The following is a 21,992-nucleotide window of genomic DNA, read 5'->3' on the forward strand; positions in this document are numbered from 1 at the left end:
TGTCCTTACGCGGGGGACGGGGCGCGGCGCGGGGGCGGCGGGGCGGAGAGGGGCTGTCGGTGCAGTCCGAGGCGCGGCAGGACGGACCGGGGAGCGCGGCTGGAGTGAGGTGGTGAGCAGGGCCCGGCGGGGCTGCGGGCGGTGGGTGTGGGGCTGGCAACGCGGGTCCTCCGTGCCCGGCGGGCGGGCCCCGGCTCTGGGCCCCGAGTGCCCGTTCGGAGAACGGGAGGGTGGCGGCGGCGCAGGACGGGAAAGGCGCCATCGCCGCGCGTGGGGAGCGGTGTCCGCCCCGCCTCACCGCGGCCTGGGTGGCGTGCGGGGGATGCCCGCGTCGCCGTCCCGGTACCTTGACGCCGCCGTGCTGTCCCCGGGCTGTGGGGCGGCCCCGGCCGTGCCGCAGCAGTGCTGAGCCCCCCGCGTTTCGCCGGGGGCTGCAGCGATGGGCCTGCAAGGGGGTGGCTTTCCCCTCCTTGAAAAAACTGCCTCCCTGGCAGTGTGTCAGGATCTGAGTGCTGTCCTGTAGGTTCCAGGTGAACTCTGCACAGGTTTTCGCTTGGCTGTTTTTGCCGCTTGATTCCTGTAGATATTGCTGAGTCAGGTGGCAAGAGATGAGAAATTTGTGCTGATCTAATAGATGGTGTTGTAGAGGATGGCTCTGAGGTTAGTGAGAGCTGTGTGACAAACCTTAGGAATTTTAGAGGCTAGTCGTACAGTTAACGTGGTTGATAATTGCTCTAAACCATTACGTACAACCGGTCTAGTTTGCTTTTTACACTCTGGTTAATTTTTTGAGGGGGCCACATTTGGGGTTTGTTTGTATTTTGCATTCCGTTTTGATTCCCAAAACGGATTGCTTTATTTTCTAGTCTCATAGAAATTTTTGATTGAAAACAAAGGCGAGCAGGATTTATGAAGAGTCCCTTTTGAACCACCATTTTGAAACTCAATAGAATTACATAAATGTTAAATTTTAGCTTTATATTTAGTGTTACATCATGCTACAAGTCAGTGTGTGTGTATAAATATTTTAAACAGAGTTATCAGCTGATGTTATACGCTGAAATTTTTTTTTTTATAGTTGACTCTAAAGCAAGATCAGCGTGTGAAATCATCAATATTTTCTAGAAGAGTCAACTGCATAGCAAAAAGCATCTTGCACTTTGGGCAGGTTAAATAAACACGAAAACTTAAAAGAATCCTTTTAGGTTAGGAGCTAGTATCACTCAGTTAACCCCAAGATGAGTCATGAGACATAGCAGCAGTTAATAATAAAAGTAAGATATTATGGATCATTATTGTAATAAATGAATTAATGAATTTTCCCCCATAAATGTGAAAAACAAATTCTGAAGAAAAGATTTTGAAATCTTTCTAGCCCTCCTAATGGTTTTTTTGATTGCCAGATAAATTGTAATTCCAATTTGCCAAATTAGTTGTATTAGCAGTATTACTAGGTACAGGACTGGTAGAACTCTATAAAATAATTTAGTAACTGCTAGTTCTGATTTTCCTGAAATAGAGTGGTATTCAAAATTATTTGTATTTTCAGAGGATGTTGCAATGCCTTTTTTATTTTTTGTGTTGTTTCAAAATCTTCAGCACAGGTATACTTCTGGCTGGGTTATTTTATTTTTCCTAATTAAAAGATAACTTCCATTGTGCTGAGGAGAAATGATAATACTAGTTTGAAACAGGTTTGCAAGAACATAAATATACAAAACCGAATGTAGATTATATGATATAGGGGAAAAGAAGAGATAATATCAGCTTTAAAAAGAGGAGTTTGGTTTTTAATTTTATTTTTTAAAAGCATTTGATCAGGAAGTGAAATAATTTGTTCATAAGGAAGGCAGTCTTCTCAATTATTTTCCCCATTTGACTCCATGAGCCACAAACATCCTGCCACACCTTCACGGTGGAAGGATGAAGAAAAATAGTTAAGTGCTGCTGGTGCTCATGTGAGTCAGATTGGTATTGGTGGGAAACCAAGATGATTCTGGTATCTTCAGGAACACTTAGGCAGATAGATTTGCCCTATTATTTTCTCCATTGAACGTCACCTTTGTTTTTAATGTCCAAGCAAAAGAAATAATGCCAGAAGCCCTATGGATGGATTGTTGCATTTAGGACAATGCAAAGGGATTTTTTTAATCCACTTTGAAGTGGCCCAGTGTAGAGCCCTCAGTCCTCCATGGAAAGCTTGCAGTGTTAGGTAAATACTGAATTATAGATTTTTGCTGTTAGCCAGACTATTAAGCATTTTTTTGAGCTTTACAATGCAGTTTTGTAAGCTATTGTTTTTGTGCAGTGAGGAAAGGAAAGTGCATTTACTAATGCATGTAAGAGAGAATGTCACGCCATTTTGTTTCTATGCTATAAAACACAAGTAAACATCTTTGATAAGCCTGCACAGAGCAGGTAGACCAGGATGTGGTCTGAAGGATGTGTTCAACATTCATGTTGTTAGTTACATGAAATACAGCTGTGAAAATTTCTGGTAAATGTTTGTTATCTGTTGGAAGCAAAGGAATGATGAAATGCACCAGTAACCAGGAAATAGTAATGGGTAGAAGAGAACTACCGCAATACTGTTATGTGAGGACTTGCATGCTTCAGATGAAGAAGGAATATTTTTGAATGTAATTAATTTGTATCACGGAATAATACTGAACAGAAAGTAGGGAAGACACAGTCAGAAATGCAGTTCCTGTTGTTGAACATTACCAGTAATGGTAAACTGATAATTTTTATAGCTCATCCGTATTTTTGATAGGAAGAATGAGTACAGAGAAGTAATGGAATTTGGTGAGTGCTTACATAGATGGTAAAAAAAAGAATTTTGAGTCACAGCAATATCAAAATTGTATGATAGGAAGATTCTGAGAGATCTGGTGGGAGTAGGGAGGCCTTACTGTTAGAATCACAGAATCTTCCAGTTTAAAGGGACCTGCAAGAGTCATTGAGTTTAGCTGTTAAGTGAATGGTCTATATTGGGATTGAACCCTCAGCCTTGGTATTATTAGCACCATACTTTATGAATGACCTAATCCCAGTGGCAAAGACCTTGAAGAAACCAGGGAGATGTGTATTACAAAAAAAAAGGTTGAGAAGACAGGAGCAGATCATATTATATTTTGGAATATTAGAAATAGATGTGTTTTACATGGAAGGTTGAAGGAAAGGTGAAGATTAGTTTCCTTACTCATCTCTGACTTATGTGGTCTTGCCTTTTATTTCCTGAAGGATGTCTTGTAGGAAAGTGTAGAGCTCTGTCTTTTTTCACTGAATCTTGTACTTATATAAAATATTCCATTTTTGCAGGTTTGCTAAGTATAGAAAAACAGCCTTGAAAATGCTGTCCCGACTCTTCCGAATGCATGGCCTTTTTGTAGCCTCTCATCCATGGGAAGTCATTGTGGGAACAGTGACTCTCACCATCTGTATGATGTCTATGAAGATGTTCACTGGGAATGATAAGATCTGTGGCTGGAATTACGAGTGCCCCAAACTTGAAGAAGTAAGGATTTAAATTAATTTTATAGTACTTGGTGTTAAATCAGTAGATCCAGGGTTTTCTATGGAATATGATCAGGCTGATGTATTAGGAGTAAAGTAGCCATGCAGAACCTTCTGCATTGCCTTCTTTTCTCATTTTGGATATTAAAGCTGTATGCAAACAGTGATGTACTAATGAACAAGCCTTTTAGTATTTTATTTTTTAAGGCAAGACTAGCAGTGGTATTTATTTTATTCTGAAACTTCACTTTTAGTGCAGCATCACAATGGATTTTTTTATTACTGAAACTTAACAAGTTATTCCTTAGTGTAAAAGCTAACTAAATTGCTTTATATTTCATACAGGATGTTCTGAGCAGTGACATCATCATCCTGACAATCACACGCTGCATAGCCATTCTTTATATATATTTCCAGTTTCAGAACCTAAGGCAGCTTGGATCAAAATACATTTTAGGTATTGTATCTGATTTTTGTATTTGCTGTATGTGTTTTAATTGTTGGGGAGGGTGACTTACCTAAATTGGTAACAAACAGTAACGTTTTAATCCTTATGTTCAGAATAGGGTTTTTTTAATAATTTTCTAGATAGCAGAAAAAATGTTTTGCCTGTATCAAAGTGTGGGTTTTTTAATGAAAGGTTGTGTAGGATTATATAAACACTGCAAATGTCGTTCTCAAAATAACTGTTTATTGTGTGAAATACTTAAAATTACAGAGCTATTTAAGCCAGTTTTAATTTTGCTTAAAATAAATTGAGAGGATTTATGGCTTTTATTTCTGAGACTTACTTTGAATGCGTTACCAATTTTAGATTTTAATATCTATAAAAATAGCATCTACTTCAGTTTGTATCTTGACTGCTGTTAGTGCACTGAGGCAGAAATTCTCATTCGTCATGATTGATCTAAAAGTGGGTTGGTTCTTTATCTTTTCCAATATATATATGAATGAAAAATTTCCTCTTCTCTTGTTTTTTAAGGTATTGCTGGCCTCTTCACAATCTTCTCAAGTTTTGTTTTTAGTACAGTGGTAATTCACTTCTTGGATAAAGAACTGACAGGTTTAAAGTAAGCAGTGAATTGGTATTCTGGATTTTGTGCTTACTTTTTTTTTTCCCTGTACCGTAAACCTTGAATTTTAAAATATGCCTCTTTTTTTTCAGTGAAGCTTTACCATTCTTCCTGCTTCTGATTGATTTGTCAAGAGCAAGTGCATTAGCCAAATTTGCACTCAGTTCCAACTCACAGGTCAGGGGAGTTATTTTTGAGGATTTTTTTGGTTGGATGGTGTTTTACTTTGGGTTTTTTGTTTGTTTGCCTTACAATGGAGATTTTTAATTTAATGTTCAAAACTGAACTTCATCCCATGGCAGGGGATTAGAACCTAGGCAATCTCTAAGGTGCCTTTCAAGACAAACAATTTTATAGTTGTATGAGTAATTCAAGTGGAGAGACATACAGGCAAATACTGTCTTGGGGATACATAAATAACAATCGGATTCTATCCAGATTCTGTGTTCTCTTGTCTTCAAGCCAGATCAGTGTTCAAGTGAACAGTAACATGGTAAAATTAGTGTGCATAGCCATGTGCACTGTTAATTGTCTGCATGAGCATGACTTCATAAAATTGAAATTTTAAAGCAGCAATGCTTACAGCTCTTCTAAGGAGGCTAGAGTTCCTAGGCAAAGTCTGCCTTAAAATGGGTATTGACAGAAAAAAAGTTAATTTCTAGGGCACAGGAACAATATATAAAGACACATCTAGTGCTACAGTGTTGCTACTGAATAAAGCGTATTTCTAGCCCAAATGTTGGCAGAATGAATGTAACATATGTGCAAACAGGAGCATCCATGCTCTAATACATTCAGTGCTGCACAGTAGGAGAGATGGACAGGACATCTTGCTTGTCATAGCTGGTAATGTTTGTTTCCTATTAGTCCGAGTTCAATCCCAAAGTGGGAGTAATTAATACTTACAAAACCCTGTACATGGCATTTGCACATACTAATTCTGACAAAATATTATCTATTATATTTTAATTTAGTATATATTATGCTGTACAGTTTCTATATATGCAATATAATGTGTTCTGTATTATTTTATGATAACTGCAAGTACAGAATTTTTACTAATTTTCAAGAAAATCTTTTACAAATAGGTTTACTCTACAGTTTTTTTTTTTCTGTCTGTTGCCCCAAAAACACCAAACTCTCTAGAGCAAACTCTCTAGAGTTTATCATGCTTGCCTTCTGGAGGAAACCCCTTTTCCCCTAGCAGAAAGCTTTATGCCTTTTTTGACCTCTCTTCTATCAGCTGAGTTAAATATAAAACACTGAAGTAATAGTAGTGAGGGTACAGATATGTGGTTATAAGAAATTTTGAAATGCCATGGCACAAGTGCCTTCTATTTCATGTCTTCAAATTTAGAAGTGTTCTTTTGTATTTACTGTAATTAGTGTCTCTGCCCATCAGTGTTGAAGCAAAGGTAGAGAAATTAATCAAAATGAAGTAATTTTGTGTCAATAGGCTGTCAAAGTATAATAACTTAGAGAAAATAGAACACATTCTGTATATGCTTTCTCATAATAGTTCATCTTCAATGTATGTTTTTACAAGGCCTTACTGCCATAATACTACTCAGTTTACTAGTCTTGTTATGTCTAACTCAATTTCGTTTTTGTGTTCATATTAATGGACAGAAATTTTTCTTTTTAGGATGAAGTAAGAGAAAATATTTCACGTGGGATGGCAATATTAGGCCCTACGTTTACACTGGATGCCCTTGTGGAGTGTCTTGTAATCGGTGTTGGTACCATGTCAGGTGAGCCATACGGTCTAGGGGTCTAAGTGCTTCCAGTTAAAAAAGGCTTTTTGAGAGACACTAGGATATGGAGAGTTTCAAACAATAGGTGTTACCCATGAGAGTGGAGTGACTTAATCTATTTATTTATCTTCTAATTAGCTTATTTTACTGGTTTCTTACAAATATGAATAATACGTACATGTTGGACCAAAGTTTGAAATACAAGTAATTTTTGTATTTCTTGAGCATTGCATAGTAGGAATGAACTTCTGTGCATCTGCTTTCATAAAATTTGTTTGGGTTTTTTTCCAGCTATATTTCATACTTTAACAGCATGTTCCAGAGCACTTGCTCTTGCTCTTCAAGTAACTCCGTTTTTTTCAGGGTATTGTGTATTAATAAGCTGTTTTCTTCTTTATATCTTTGGGACAAAAACTCATTTTGGTATGGCAAATAGGTTTTTTTTAAATAGTTTATACTGTTAGTTCTTTCATTCTTACTAAGGCAGTGTTGTATTCAATGTGCAACATGGCTAATGTGGCTTTTTCTGGATACTTGTGAAGGAGTAGGCAGGGTGTATACTGTTTCTTCTTGCCTGAACTTCCCATCTTTCAGAAAGGAGTTGAATACATAATGTTGGCTAGTTTTTCTTTGCTTGGTTAAGTAAGGAGTTTCAAGCTTTCATTGTGAAGTTTTAAAATCTTGGTGAACTTTATTTGTATTCATTTAGAATTACATCTTAAAATACTTTTCTGTCAATACATAAACACATGTTGTGCTTAGAATAAGATAGTGCACAATTACTAGGGATTAAGATGCTTGTTTTTAATTAATCTAGATAGTTTCTTCTGTAATCTGCAATGTCAGTTTAATGGTTTCTTTCTTAGTTCTGCAGCACTTCTTCAAGTATAGCTAACTGCATATTTAAATGTAAAAATTGTCTTTTTATTTAGGTGTACGACAGCTTGAAATTATGTGCTGCTTTGGCTGTATGTCTGTTCTTGCCAACTATTTTGTCTTCATGACCTTCTTTCCAGCTTGTGTGTCCTTGGTATTGGAGGTAAGACCAACTTCAAGACAGCCTCAAGTTTAGTATTCAGCCCTGTGCTTCTGTAGGCTATAATTTTCATCCTGGAGTTACATGCCAGCATGTTCGTCTTCCTTTCAAATTGTACTGGTGACAGTAACTTGTAAATATTACTGTAAATGAATCACACTCAGTAGTAGTTCTGATCTAAAGCAGAATAAACAGATTATACTGTTAACTTACTGTCTGTCCAGGGTTTTTCACAATGGAAGTCTAATGTAAGCTGAACAGTAGACTGTAGACTCTTGGTAATTTCTCAATGATCAAATAAAAATGCAGTGAATCTTATTTATTGGTTCTTCTAATATGTACTATATATGACCTAATTTTAAATTTTGGGGTTTTTTTGCAGCTTTCAAGAGAGAGTCGTGAAGGGCGCCCTATATGGCAGCTTAGTCATTTTGCTCGTGTTCTGGAAGAAGAAGAGAATAAACCAAACCCTGTAACACAAAGAGTCAAAATGATTATGGTTTGTGGCTCTTTCTTCTGTGGTTATGCAAATTAGTGAGGTGTCCTTGTGCAAAAAATCAAGCTTTTGTTTCCTATAGGCTTGTATTCTCCAGCCCATTAGTCTGATTTACAGTGGTAGTTTTTAATAACTTCCCCTCTATCTACATGTGTCATTTTTCCTGCCTATGCCATTTCTGTGCCAAGCACTCGGGGCTCTTTCATGTGTACTAATTCCCTCCCTCTTACCCCTGCAGTACCCGCAGCTTCCTTTGCTTAGTTCTTGAGTGAGAGAAAAAAATATGGGTGGGACACATCCAAAGCTACTATACAACAGTGTAACAGTAGGCCAAAAAGGGTGTTAATAAGAGGTGTGGAAAATCAGCTTTTAGACTTTAGAGGCATGGGAAGCATGGGGTAAAAAACACCAAAAAAACTCCAAACAAGAAGAAGACAATATTTACTCTTAGTAGATTAGATACCAAATTACATTTGAGAAATTAATACTTGTTTTGTGTTTTTGGTACAGTCGCTGGGTTTGGTTCTTGTTCACGCCCACAGTCGTTGGATAGCAGAACCAGCTGCTCAAAACAGTACTGTTGAAAATTCAGTGGGATTGGATGAGAATGCACCGAAGCGAATTGAACCTAATGTTTCACTGTGGCAGTTCTACCTTTCTCGGTGGGTGGCTTCACAGAAGTGTGATCATGCTGTGTTTCTACTGCTGCCAGGCTAGAAGCTTGTTGTCCTAGAGCACAATACTTGTGGACTTGCAGGTCTGACCACTGTAGGATTCTTGGAACCAGAGGTGACATTTCAGAAGACATGCCAGTATTATGCCATTTGTCCAAACCCTTGAAGTAGTCAAGAACATGATCAAGAGCTAGCTGTCCTGTATGCGTCAAAACATTGTCTTTTCCCACTAGCATCTTTCATAGCATACTGGAAGATAAACTTCAGACTGCATTAGAGTAATTACTTATTCAGAGCTTCTGACCATTCACACAAAAGTGCAAAACCCATTTTATACTACAGCTTTTCCTTCAGCTTTATTCAAGTTAGTGTCACCTGTGGTTTCATGTTATTTCTGAGAACTCAGAACCTTCTGATTTAGCCAGGGTTTTTTTTCCCCTCTTAGCAGTTCATCTTGCATCATAGTAGTCATTAGTGGTAGAGGATGATAAATGAAACTTTCTGTCTTGTCATTGGGGTACAGGTGTTAAATCAATTTGATGTAGCTGTTAGTGAACCTTTTACAGTCATTTTTCCTACTGGGGCTGCTTTTTAGCCAGATTTAGCTAAATTTAGCTCTTTAATGACATCTGAAGATTTTTATGTTGATAGTAGTATCCTAGCCTAGCATACTTCGATGTCCTGGTAGAAAATATCTTTTGACTGGAATTTCTTTAACTATAAATGATAATGGAATTACTACCCTTTCTGAAGCAAAGAATGTAAGAATGCTGTTATAAGCAACAAATTGTATGTACTGTGTATTTACTTTTTGAACTTTTTTAGAATGGCCAGTATGGATATTGAGCAAGTAATCACTCTTGGATTAGCTCTTCTCCTTGCTGTCAAATACATTTTCTTTGAGCAAGCAGAGACTGAATCTACCCTCTCACTGAAGAATCCCATAACATCTCCTGTGATGGTACAGAAAAAGGTCTCTGAAAATTGTTGCCGGAAGCAGACTGGACTTCTGAAAAACAATCACAAATCTAACACAGCAGAAGAAGCTTTCATTCCCAAAGATGGAAGTGGTAGGTAATTTTAACAAATCTAAAGACTGGACCCATTCATGAGTATTTGGAGCAAACAGTGCAATCTGTGGTAGCATGTTAGATTTGGTATCAAAACTTCAGGATTTTGTAAACCGGAGTTCATTTTGATTATCTTTGTGCAGCTGAAGTCATAAAACCTGTATTAGGAGAGTCATCAGCCAAGGCTACATTTGTGGTTGGCAATTCCAGCCCTGTAGAAACTTCTTCATATCTCAGTGGAAAAGAGGAAGAAATTGAGTTACCTAAAGAACCACGTTCTATTGAGGAATGTGTTCGTATACTTGGAAATGCACAGGTATAGAAAAATAACTTTTTTTTATTTAACCTCTACTGCAACATCTGATTTAAGAATTGTTAGAGTTCTTTTCCCAGCTTTTAGATTCTCCCATTGGTTTTTATCTCATTCTTCAGAAAATTACATGGCTTTAATAACTTTGGGGGGGTGTGGAGGTCATGAGTAAAACAAAACCCTTTAATGAGTTACTTCTCAAGTCAGTTGAGAAGGGTGGGGGGAGGGAGCAGCTTCATCATTCATAGCATACCAAGTCTTTGGAGCTTCATCATGTACACATACAAGTGTGCGTCTGATCATGAAAGTTCTTGATCATATTCCAGCCTGCTGTAAAACCTGATGTTTGTAGTTGACTCCTTTAGCAAAGTAAAGTTGTTACCTTTTTTCTTTTGGAAACATTTAAAAGGATTTTCACCAGGAGAATCTGTGTTTTCTCTCCATCCTTCATGTTTCCAGGAAGGAGCAAAATTTCTTACCGATGCTGAGGTTATCAGCTTAGTTAATGCAAAGCATATTCCTGCATACAAACTGGAAACCCTGATGGAAACCCAGGAGCGAGGTGTATCCATTCGCAGACAGATGTTATCTAAGAAACTTCCTGAACCTTCCTCTTTGCAATATCTTCCTTATAGGAATTATAATTATTCTTTGGTAAGTACTAAATAGACAAGCAAAACTCAGTGTAAAACTGTTTTCCAAACACGTGAACAAGACCTGTTGAAATGAGTCCAGAGGAGGCCACTAAGTTGATCAGGGGTTGGAATATCTCTCCTGTGAGGACAGGCTAAGAGAGTTGGGGCTTTTCATCCTGGAAGAGGAAGCTTTTGGAAGAGCTTATAGCACTTTCCAGTACCTGAAGGGGGCTTACAAGAGAGCGGAAGAGGGACTTACCACAAGGACACGTAGTGAAAGGACAAGGGGGAAGAGCCTTAAGCTGAAGAAGGGCAGATTTAGATGTTAGAAGAAATTCTTTACTGTGAGTATGGTGAGACACTGTAACAGGTTGCCCATAGAAGCTGTGGATGCTCCAACCCTGGCAGTGTTCAAGGCCAGATTGGATGGGACTCTGAGTAACTTGGTCTAGTGAAAGGTGTCCCTGTCTTGGGCAGGGGGTTTGGATCTTGATGGTCTTCATGGTCCCTTCCAACCCAAACAAGTCTATGATTCTATGAAATAAATCTTTAGTGATGTATGTGAATTGACAATGACCTTGGTCAAAACTGATGTAGAAGGAAAAAAATAAAAAGCAAACATAAGGCACCCCCTTAATTGCTCTTGATGTTTTTTAACCTAGGGCAGTGGGTGAGTTTTGTAAGTTATCCAAAAAATATTTCCTATCAAAGTATGCAGCTGCCTTATCTCAGAAATGCAGTCCTACTAATACTGAGCCACAGTTCAACTGAATGATAATACTACCTTGAGCTCAAGTTAAAGCTGAAAATTATTTTAAACTAATTTTAAAATTTTAGGGTTATTTAAATAACATTTAGTGCTGTATAGAATTAAATACATCTGCCTGGACTTGAATAGTGATAGCTGTTGATAGCTGTAGCTGTTAACTTTTTGAAGTAGCAATGAGTTGCTTTATGGGTAAATTTGTGGGTGTATTTTGCTAAGATACCTTGGTGTAGTCATAGGCGTAGTATATAGCATGCTGTACTGTACCACTGGAGTGTAACCTTAGTGATTGTTTTGTGGGGTTTTTTTTTTAAGGTTATGGGAGCTTGCTGTGAAAACGTGATTGGATATATGCCTATTCCTGTAGGCGTAGCAGGACCACTGTTTTTGGATAACAAAGAGTTCCAGGTGCCAATGGCAACAACAGAAGGATGTCTTGTAGCAAGCACAAACAGAGGATGTAGAGCAATATGTGTAAGTATTGTTTGACTTGAAAAGCTTGAAAAGCTTCCTATATTATAAAACATATTGAAGTTTATCTTGTTGGAGTGAAAGCTCCTCTGGACTCAGGCCCAGAGGGAAGCCAAAGCACAGGGATTCAATTAAAACCTTTGGACAAGCTGAGATACATGAAACTACACCAGAGTGAAATAGAAATACAGATTTTTAACTTTTAGTAGAAATATATGCTAAGTGCCTTAAACATTAAAAAGCTGTAGCAGAGACCTTAAACACAATTCTTGCTGCAGCAGTGTTACCTTTTGACAGAATTCTTTACTTTAGACAAAATACAGATAGAATTATACTATTCACATTTTTTAGATAGAGTGTTCACATAAACAATAAGAACTGATAGAAACTGTATATGCAAATCTGTGTGATACCTGTGTAGCACTTGTGTAAGACTTAGGATTGTTAGAATTAGAGTGGGGTAGGTTAAGAAAAGGAACACTAGAATCGTGTGTTAATTTTATTGGTCAATTAACAAATATAATCCACACTTCTGTAAGAAAAAATATGTGGAGCATATAGAGCATATAGAAGAAGAACCTGGTTTTGCCTGCTGTTGCTGCTTGCCTTTATCGTGTAACCCCCTTCGAACTCTGTCCTCAAGAAAGCTGTGAGACTATGAAATAAAGAACTTAGCAGAACAGCAGCCTCCTCTGCTCTCTTACCCTGGTCTGAGAAAGAAGGGTAGCCCGTCAAAAGCTCAACATTGTATAATGCATATTTTTGACTTCCTGAAAACTAAAATTTCAGTAATCGTACTCTGTTCCTCTTCTGCTTTGGCTTTTAGCTTGGTGGAGGAGCAAGTAGCCGCATTCTGGCAGATGGGATGACTCGAGGACCTGTTGTAAGGTTGCCCACTGCTTGCCAGGCTGCAGAGGTGAAAGTCTGGCTTGAAAGCCCTGAAGGTTTTAAAATAATGAAGGAAGCTTTTGACAGCACAAGTAGGTTAGTACAATGGCTGTTCCAGCTTAATTTCCAGACATAAGACTTCTATGGATGGTAGAAGACTTCTATGGATTTTTTTTTTGGAGTACTGCAATAGAGGAAATTACATCTTTGTTTTGGCTAGCCCATGTAGTGAGTATCTAAAAGGACAAAAGTCACTCTGGCTATGTACCAAGGCTGGCAATAAGCATTTTTCACTGACAGTGGTAAACTGCTGTATATTAACAACAAATAGATACACATTGTGTAATAATTAATAGAATATTAGTTTGTCTAAGCATTTTTAAAAAATCCTAAGCTTATTTTGATTTTTACTAGGCAAAGTAACTGTAACTGTAGTTACTATGCAGAAAAAAACCCTCGAAGTTTGGTCTTTGACCTTTCAGATGATAATATTAATACTTAATCTGTGAGGTTTCAGAAAGTACAAGATAAACTAATGCTAGAGCTGAAATGCTAAAAAATGTAAAACAGTGCTAAGAATAAGTCTGTTTCGAGGCTTAGAATTTTTTCTAAGGCTTATGATTACCTTCTTACTGTAGGAAGATTCAGAGAGAGATTTCCTTACTTGTTGCGTTTCTTAACAAGTGTCAGCCAAAGATACATCTGTATTTTGGCCAGAATCAGCTCATGCTGCTTTTTAAATGCTGTATTTTCTGCGTTTTGAGCAACCTGTGCAGCTTGCACTGTTGAAGATAGCATGCTTTTTGCCTTGCTGTAAAACTGACATCAGAATTTCCAAAGGCCTCGTTGTTACTTTATATCTGGTAGTGAGATGTTTTAAGGAATACAAATGAATAAAGTTGATGTTAGCAGTTCAGGATATTTTATTTCTTGAAGTCCAGAAAACATAAAAAGGCAGTGAACAGTTTTACAGTGAATATTTTTAAGGTACTTATTCAAGAAAACACCATCCCTGGAAGTGTTCAAGTAATGACTAGGTATTGCACTTGGTGCTGTGGTGCTTTTGAAAAGATGGTTGTCTGTCAAAGACTGGACTTGTCTTACAGGTCTTTTCCAAAGGATTCCTGAAGGAATGTGTGCTTCTGTATTTAGCAGCACAATTTGCAAAGATTTACTGTCATTTTGCCACTTAAAACTAATCTTCCCTTGAGGATTGTAAGTAATAGTTAAATTTTCTTGCAGGTTTGCCCGCCTACAAAAACTTCTCATCAGTTTGGCTGGTCGTAACCTTTATATCCGTTTTCAGTCTGGAACAGGGGATGCAATGGGAATGAATATGATTTCAAAAGTAAGGACCAGTCCCCTTAAGTATTTTTTTAAAATGTGTATTCCTTTTAAAAATAAAGGTAGCCTAATAACCTGTGACTACTTGACATCTGAAAGACAGATAAGACACAGTGCTCTTTGCACAAAATAATAAAAATGTTTGATTTTGTCAAGTATAGACTAGAATAGGCAGAGAATGATGAAAGAAAAAAGTAATTTTTTATTTTAATTTTTTAATAATTATTTAAAGAAAGTATTTTTGATAATAGGAGAAACTAAGTTGGTTGCTCTGTTGCTTGGAGCAAAAGATTTTATCCAGCCGTAATTATTCTCTTACTGTGTTTATCACTTCCTAGTAAATAAAGGATTAGGAGTGGCAGCAAAAAGGTGTTCTCTAGTTTTGTTTGTTTGTTTTTATGCAAATATGTGGAAGACATAATCCTTAGATTACTGGGATGCCTTAGGCTATATGAAATGAATAGTCTTAAACTTTTTATAGGCAGTCAAAACCATTATATAAGTGGATCCAATCATAGATGAGTCCTAATATAGCAGATTTTCTAGTCTGATTTCCTGGTGTAGAGAAGCTCTTTGCACTACATTTGAAATTAACTCATTTCATGCCTGTAATGTTTCACTTGGTTCATGTTGTATCTTCAGTTTGGTAACCATATGTCCATGCACCTAGAGTGGATCCAGGGAGTCTGTATGTATTGGGAAAATCATTTATTCCCCAGTATAATTCCCAAAGTGGTTAGAAAAAAGACAGTCGTAATTGTTTGGGTTTTTTCCCTCCTGTTTCTTGTTTCTTCATGAAATGGTGTTCTTTTCTTCCACTGTACCTGATTAATGCTGCTAGCAAGACATTTTCCTGCTTCTTTCTAAGTCCGTGGGATACTTTTCTCTCTCACAGAAGATATTTGCAGAGTTCTACAAACTATGAACACCTGCGACCTTGCTGACCTTTGTTTATAGTACAGTAGGAAAATATTCTGACAATGGATGTTTTAGGATTTTAGCCAATCACCCCCAATGGGTGGCTGATCCTTTGTCCAATTGGACTATGAAAAAAAATGTCTATCAAAGAGTTTGTAAAATAATTAAATAAATCAGTCTTGCTGCAGAATTCCTGCCTGCTGGATCTCTCTCCCCTCTCCTCCCTACAGCTGTGGGATACAGTAATAATTATCTGATTAGAGTACTGTTCCCCTGTCCATGAGTAGCTTGTTTTACACCCATAACGATAAACGTAGCCTATTACGTGTTTCTCTCTAACAGGGTACCGAAAAAGCACTGGCAAGGCTGAATGAAGAGTTTCCTGACCTTCAGGTTATAGCTATCAGTGGTAACTACTGTACAGACAAAAAACCTGCTGCTATAAACTGGATAGAAGGAAGAGGGAAGTCTGTTGTCTGTGAAGCAGTCATTCCAGCTAAGGTTGTTAGAGAAGTAAGTGTCTGCTCTCTTGTTTATAAAAATGCGTACATTTTGCAAAACTGATGCTCACTTTACATCATTACATATCAACTGAAAGTTGTTTTCCAGGTAAGGATAGTTCTTACATGTCTTTTCAGGTACTTCTGTAGGATAAGCTATTTTTCCTGAGTCAGTAGATACTTTCTTTTTCATTGTGTCTGGTGTGAAATAATGTGTATGTGTTTAATGATGCATATCTAGTCGAAGGCATCAGGATTTTCATGGTTGACCTTTGAAAAATTACGTCACATTTTGACAGATGTTTACATGTGGTGTTCTGCCTGTCATTAAACCCAGTCTTTTTTTAACCCTTTCACTCATTTTTTTGTCTCACATGCACCTGGCTTTCTCTTCAGGTTTTTATATGCTTCCTACTACCATGAAAACAGATATTCAGGTGGTTTACATTAATTTAAAGCTGTCTTGGCATCTTGCATGACGAAGGGTAACCTTTATAAGCAATGCCAGTTGTATTCTCTGGCCAGCTTGTCCTCCGTGATAACAGGATCTTAGTTTTTCCTCCACCTGAGTTCAGAAGATGGCCTCTGTGTGTCAGACAAAATCCATTGCCTGTTACCTGGTTGCCAGCACTGGCCATGAGAGACAATATCCAGGGAGGAGTTCACTACATTGTAACACTTGTTTGAGATCTTATGGCTGGGTGTTTGCATATTTGATAGGGGTTTTTTTTGTTTGCTTTCCCCTTGTGATTTGTCCAGTCCCTTTTGGAAAACTATGTAAACTTCTAGGACTAGTATTCTGGGCAGAATTCCACAGTCCAGCTCCACCTTGCGTGAGAACTACTTTCTTGTTGATTCTGTTTGATGATGCCCCAGTTTTGTACTGGGTCAGATACTTAAGGCTTGTATCTTCACTCTACTGCTCTAAGATTTTACAGCTGTGACATAGCCCTTCCACATTCTCAGCTATTCTCTTTTTCAGATTGAAAAGTACTAGTTTCTCTATCAGGAATGAGTAATCAGGCTTCTAGCATGTCTTTGCACATCCTTATCTCTGCATCTTTTACAGTTCTAACATTTCTAAAATTCTGGGTACAGAGTTGGACACAGGATTCAAACTGTATGTGCAGAATGGATTTATACATTGACATAGTTTATGTCTTCTGGGGTAGTTAACTGTTTTTCAAATTGTTGGCATTTTATAGCTGAGTCACTGGCAGTATCTATTACAACCTCTGGATTTCATTCCAGAGTAGTAATGGGGAGGTAGTCCTTTTATAATGGACATTGATCATTTGTAGGTAAATTTGGGAAGGTTTTCCTCAAACCCCAGTCCTGTGTGTCACTACATTTACTTATACTGAACTCTTAGTACATAAATGTTCCATTTTTGTCAATGTTGCAGACTTGGTGTAGAGTTCCGTAAATGATAACTGTTCCTGCTATGCAGGAATACCCTAAATTTTGCTCAACAATACTATCTCTTTTGACCATCTTTGATCATTTTTATATTAAATTCAGTATAAATCTCTTGAAAGTTTCAAAATACAGTCAGTATAGTATAAATGTGCCACTTAATTTTATATTACTGTGCATAGTGTTTATTTACCTACATAGCATAGTGGCTTGTGTTGGAACTTTTCAGTTTGGCTCCATATTTGTATGCAAACAAATTTGGGAAGAGTTTAGTGTCTGGAACAGGTTGACAGGAACATTACAATCGTGTCAGGCATATCCCAAATTAATGGGATATTTCTGCCAAGATGATTTTGCTTGTTCCATTCCAAATATAAGGAAGACTTTGAAATGAGGTATGCAGCTGTGAGCTTTTCTCAAAGGCCTGTACAAGTACAAACCCTTTGCACTGACTTTTCCATTGTTACTTGGACATCCTACGTTTGAAAGTCTCCTTTGGAAGAAAAATAAAAGGTATCTAGGACAATGATTGAGTCAAATTCCATGTAGAAGCAAACAAGGGGTGAGGGCCATAAATAACCATAAATAGAGTATTTCTACTCCTGCCTGAGGAGAGGGATAGTAAAAATGTGTCTATCACCTTGTCCAGGTGCTGAAAACAACTACGGAAGATCTAGTTGAAGTCAATATAAACAAAAATTTGGTGGGTTCTGCGATGGCTGGTAGCATAGGTGGCTACAATGCACACGCAGCAAACATTGTGACAGCAATCTACATTGCCTGTGGTCAGGTAGGTTTGTTTTACACCAATTCAGATTTTCTTCAGTTCAGTAATCTTAATCAAACACTGATTAAGTGTCTGGATTGTTGTTTTGTTTCTCCTCCTTCACCTGAAGGATGCTGCGCAGAACGTGGGCAGCTCCAATTGCATCACTTTGATGGAGAGAACTGGTTCCACCAACGAAGACCTGTACATCAGCTGCACGATGCCTTCTATAGAAATAGGGACTGTTGGGGGAGGCACTAACTTGCTCCCACAGCAGGCCTGTTTGCAGGTATAGTTCTGAAAGCTACTTACCTTCTTAATCAAAGGTTGCTTTCATGTGGTGTGCAAGCAATATTGTGGGAATGGGGCTGCTTGAAACTTGGTGTATTTTACATGAAAATGTTAGAAATGTGTAATGAATGGTTTTCATATATCCAGTTTCTAAAGCTTAAGACATTTACAGTATTAAAGAGACTCACTCATTGGATATAATTTGGAAAGACTTACTTTAATACTAAATATATCAAGAATTGATTTATATTTCATAGCATAATACTGCCTTGTATTTTTCTCCAGATGTTAGGGGTTCAAGGTGCAAGCCAAGATAACCCTGGTGAAAATGCCCGTCAGCTTGCTAAAATTGTCTGTGCTACAGTGATGGCAGGGGAATTATCACTAATGGCTGCTCTTGCAGCAGGGCATCTAGTCAAAAGCCACATGATCCACAACAGGTAAAAAATGGAAAAATTTGTGTATTTCTCTGCTGTTTTGATCCTCTTACAAGTACATGAGAGTCAATAATAATTATGTGATTAATTGCAATACATAAGACCAGTGTAACATTTTAACTGTCTAATGTAGTTATCTTGCTGTTTGATTAGGTCAAAAATAAATCTACAGGATCTTCAAGGAACCTGCACTAAAAAGGCAGCTTGAATACTAAAACGGCTTTGAAATGAAGAATTGTTCTAGTAACTGACCCAGGTGCACAAGGAAAAAAAACCAAAATCTATGAAGTCTAGAATAAAGATTGCCTCCAACTCAATGATGTCTGTGTAAGAGAAACTAAGAGATCAAGACTTGAGACTAGTAATACTTGACCTTCTTCAATGGTTAGAGATGACTGTGAAAGAAGTCCTATCAGATGTCTTGAACATGGCTTTTGAATTCTTACTCTTACACATCATTTTCTAAAGAGTCAGTCTTATGTTTTTACAAGTCGAGATTATTTTGCCTAACAAGGTCCTGGTAACTACTAAACTGAAAAGTAATGTAATGTACTTTGTATGTTTGAAGTAACAAAACAAAAGAAGTTGGTGTAAGCTTGGCTTGAATGCACTGGTCCTTGCCATCTCTATTTTCTGGTTAGACAAGCATCTTTTTTAAAGTGATGGCAAGCCTAATCACTTTCTATAAACTCCCAGTTTTAATTTGTTCACATGTAAACAGGTCTTAGGCTATCAAACAGTTTAATTGAATTTTATTAGTTTAATAGAAATCTGTCTATATATAGTACGTAATTTGCTGCTGCTTCAGCTAAGCAGTGTTCAGTGTTGAACTCCAAAATTTAGGTTGTTCCTTTATGTAAAATTTGTGATCTGTAAAGTTCTGAACTGTTAAATATAATCTGTACTGAAGTAGGGAAGAACAGTATCTTCAACTGTTTTGTTACTTTGTAGAAAAAATGAAATGGTAACTTCAAAAACAGTTACGTGTCAGACAGGTGTTTAAGTAAATGTAGTTTCTCAAATTTTATTTTATAGGAGTGCATTCAAACAAACAAGAGTCAAGAAGAGATGTTTACACTTACTTAAAAAGAAGTCTCTTAAGGAATCTACATACACATTGTGTACCTTATGTTGGGGATTTTTTTGTAAGGTGTTTGACACTTATTCTCCAAGAATAGGTGCTTGTCCACCGCTTAAGCTGAGATACAATGAAGCCAGAAAACCACACCGTTCTTGAAAAAAAAAAAGGGGATTTTCTTCTTTTCATTTCCTTTTAAACTTTTGTTTTGGGGGGGGGGAGTATTTATTTTAAGAAGAAATCTTACCTTTTTTGTCAATGAAAAGTACTAATTAAGGGGATTCAATGAAATGACATGTTAATGTAAGAAGCAGTTTTTGTAATAAAATACTGTACTTGGACCAGTGAAGCAGTCTCAGGTGTTGTTACTGTAATAAAGAAAACCCAGGTTTATTCTGGTTTGATTCACCTTTGGGAATACTGCTAAAGGCATAGCCCTGCCTAGTTAATCACAGGATGAAGATTATTAATATGCTTGATGATTTTTTTGATTGGTTGGTTTGGGCTTTTCTTGTTTGACTTTTGTGGGGGGAATCTGGATTGGGCTGGTATTCCTGCACCATCATTCCTGAAGGGGTGACTAGTAGAGGTGCTCTTCTAATGTGCAGATTTGATATACATCATGGTGGGTTGCTTTGTAGTACATCTACGCATTAATATCCATTGTAATGAGCTCATAAATGTAATGTGCAAGCATGAAGACATACTACATGCTAGATATGTTATAATGGCATGTAAATAGTAAATGCCATGAATGTTTATCTTCCTGCAGTATTGTTGCTGATCACTACTATTTTTATTTAAGAAAACTTGGAATTACTTTGTTTTTATGTTCATTCAATGATTTATTTAAAGTAACACTGGTCGGGCAATAAATGGTGGTTCAGTGTTCATTTTGGTGGATTTTACTGACATTCTGTCTGGCAGAATTACCTTTTTGTATTATTACTAAACTGTGTACATTTTGGTACAGAACTACTTTCTCAGTTTCAGTAAAACCATGGAAAACACATTGGCATAATTGTGGTATTTTAAGCTTACTTCATGACTTAGTGACTTACATTTGTAGAGAGTCTAAACTAAGAGAGTTAATGAAGAGACACACTGGCAAGCAGTGCTAAACACAGTGGGGCTGTGACACCGGAACTTCTCCCCTTGTTTGCAGAAGCCTGTTGGCACTCATTTATTCTCCTCAAAGCTTAATTAGGCAGTTTGCCCACGGGGGAGAACTAACTCACTGCAACGTTGGAGATACCTTCTGCTGGGGCCTGTTTGGCAAAATCAAACCACCTGTCTAGAATCTAATTTCTAGAGATGCCATGACTTCAGTGCTGTACTTTTACTATTGATAATGGCTTTCCAAATATTTTAAAACCCTAGGGAAAAAAAACCCCAGTAAAAATAGTGAGTTTGACTCTGGTACCATCTTGCTTCTCTCTTTACCTCATTTCTCCTCTTTGTCCTGAATCTACTTTACCCTGTAACACACCAGCTCCCTTCTGCTGCCTGGGGTGGAAGTTTCAGCGCTGTGACTCTTGCAAGCACTTCAGCCCCAGCTGCCTCTAACCACACAGTCGTTGCCCACTTTGATTTCCCCAGCTGCTGTAAGGCCCTGTCAGTGAACTGAGTGTTACTGAACCTTCCTGACGGAGGGAGCAGCTCCGGCACAGGGACGCACACCACCAGTCCGTGCACAGCTGTGATACCGGAAGCCTGGTATAGCAGGTGCTTATCTGGGGGGATGTGGCTCTGCCAGGCTCTGCCAGGCTCCAGCACAGGCATTCCTAGGCAGGCACTCTGATTCCTGAAAAAGAGCACAGCTGGGAGACCACTTTTTGGGTGCAGTGAGAGCTCTGGCTACTACTCGGAGTGCTTTTCAGATACATGATCCTCTCTGTTTCTCTTAGGGCATGGCTTACCATATTCAAGGTTGTATCCTCTTTCTCCCTATGGCTTTGGTTAGGGAAGGTTCACATTGCACAATGACACCTGCTGAAACAAGATGATGGTTTGGGATCCTCTCTGTTGCCTCAGGGCAGGCCTCTCAGGTCCACCTTGCCTTGCATGCAGAGCAATGACACTGCTGTGCATCCAGTGACACCCCTAGCACTGACAATTCTGTACCTTCTCCTCCTGCCCCGGGATGACTGCTGGCCCCAGGCTCACCCTGCTTACCAGCCTGTGGGAAGGGGGAGGCCTGCCTCCAAAGTTAACCTCATCTCAGTGCTCCAGGGCTTTAGCAATCTGTTACACAATGCAAAATTACTTAGCATCCTATCTTCACCTCTGGTTTAACTTCAGTCTGCTCTTAGGGGACTCCAGGAGCTTTGGCCCCAGCTTTCACAGGTGTTCCCAGTCCATTCCCACTAGGACTTAGGCCTTCTAGAAGAACAGGGTGGGTTGACCTTGTTTTCTGCCCCCACTCCAGCAGGGCAGGAAAGAGAAACTGTAAAGGCAAAAGTGAGAAGACATAGATTGAGACTGCTTAAAAGGTAAAGTGAAGCTACATACGGAAAGCAAAACAATTTATTCACGATTCCCCATCAGCAGGCA

The 21,992-nt window shown here is 38.2% G+C and overlaps 1 protein-coding gene and 1 long non-coding RNA gene across 3 annotated transcripts in view; one reads left to right on the plus strand and one right to left on the minus strand.

The window, feature by feature from the left end:
• On the plus strand, positions 1 to 20,449 carry HMGCR (3-hydroxy-3-methylglutaryl-CoA reductase). Of its 2 annotated transcripts, none has more exons than XM_042012773.1 (20): positions 1 to 112; positions 3,322 to 3,517; positions 3,862 to 3,973; positions 4,499 to 4,586; positions 4,682 to 4,766; positions 6,235 to 6,340; positions 7,276 to 7,382; positions 7,762 to 7,878; positions 8,386 to 8,537; positions 9,375 to 9,619; positions 9,763 to 9,935; positions 10,389 to 10,583; positions 11,646 to 11,804; positions 12,628 to 12,785; positions 13,932 to 14,037; positions 15,294 to 15,464; positions 17,517 to 17,657; positions 17,764 to 17,922; positions 18,210 to 18,364; positions 18,515 to 20,449. In XM_042012773.1, exons 2-20 carry the CDS (start codon positions 3,353 to 3,355, stop codon positions 18,567 to 18,569), a joined length of 2,649 nt encoding a protein of 882 aa, XP_041868707.1. In that variant the 5' UTR covers positions 1 to 112; positions 3,322 to 3,352; the 3' UTR covers positions 18,570 to 20,449. The 2 variants fall into 2 exon arrangements, with proteins under 2 accessions (XP_041868707.1, XP_041868706.1); XM_042012772.1 differs by having other exon boundaries at positions 34 to 109.
• The window catches only part of LOC121657293, a 9,667-nt gene continuing 7,315 nt past the window's right edge, over positions 19,641 to 21,992 (minus strand). Inside the window, exon 3 of the long non-coding RNA XR_006013552.1 lies at positions 19,641 to 21,885. This is a non-coding gene — a long non-coding RNA (uncharacterized LOC121657293). The remainder of the gene's footprint in view (positions 21,886 to 21,992) is intronic.

Source organism: Corvus kubaryi, unplaced genomic scaffold (assembly GCF_017639235.1).
Source record: "Corvus kubaryi isolate FWS band 111438036 unplaced genomic scaffold, C.kubaryi_AGA036_p1.0 split1-37296, whole genome shotgun sequence".
NCBI classification, from domain to species: Eukaryota; Metazoa; Chordata; class Aves; order Passeriformes; family Corvidae; genus Corvus; species Corvus kubaryi.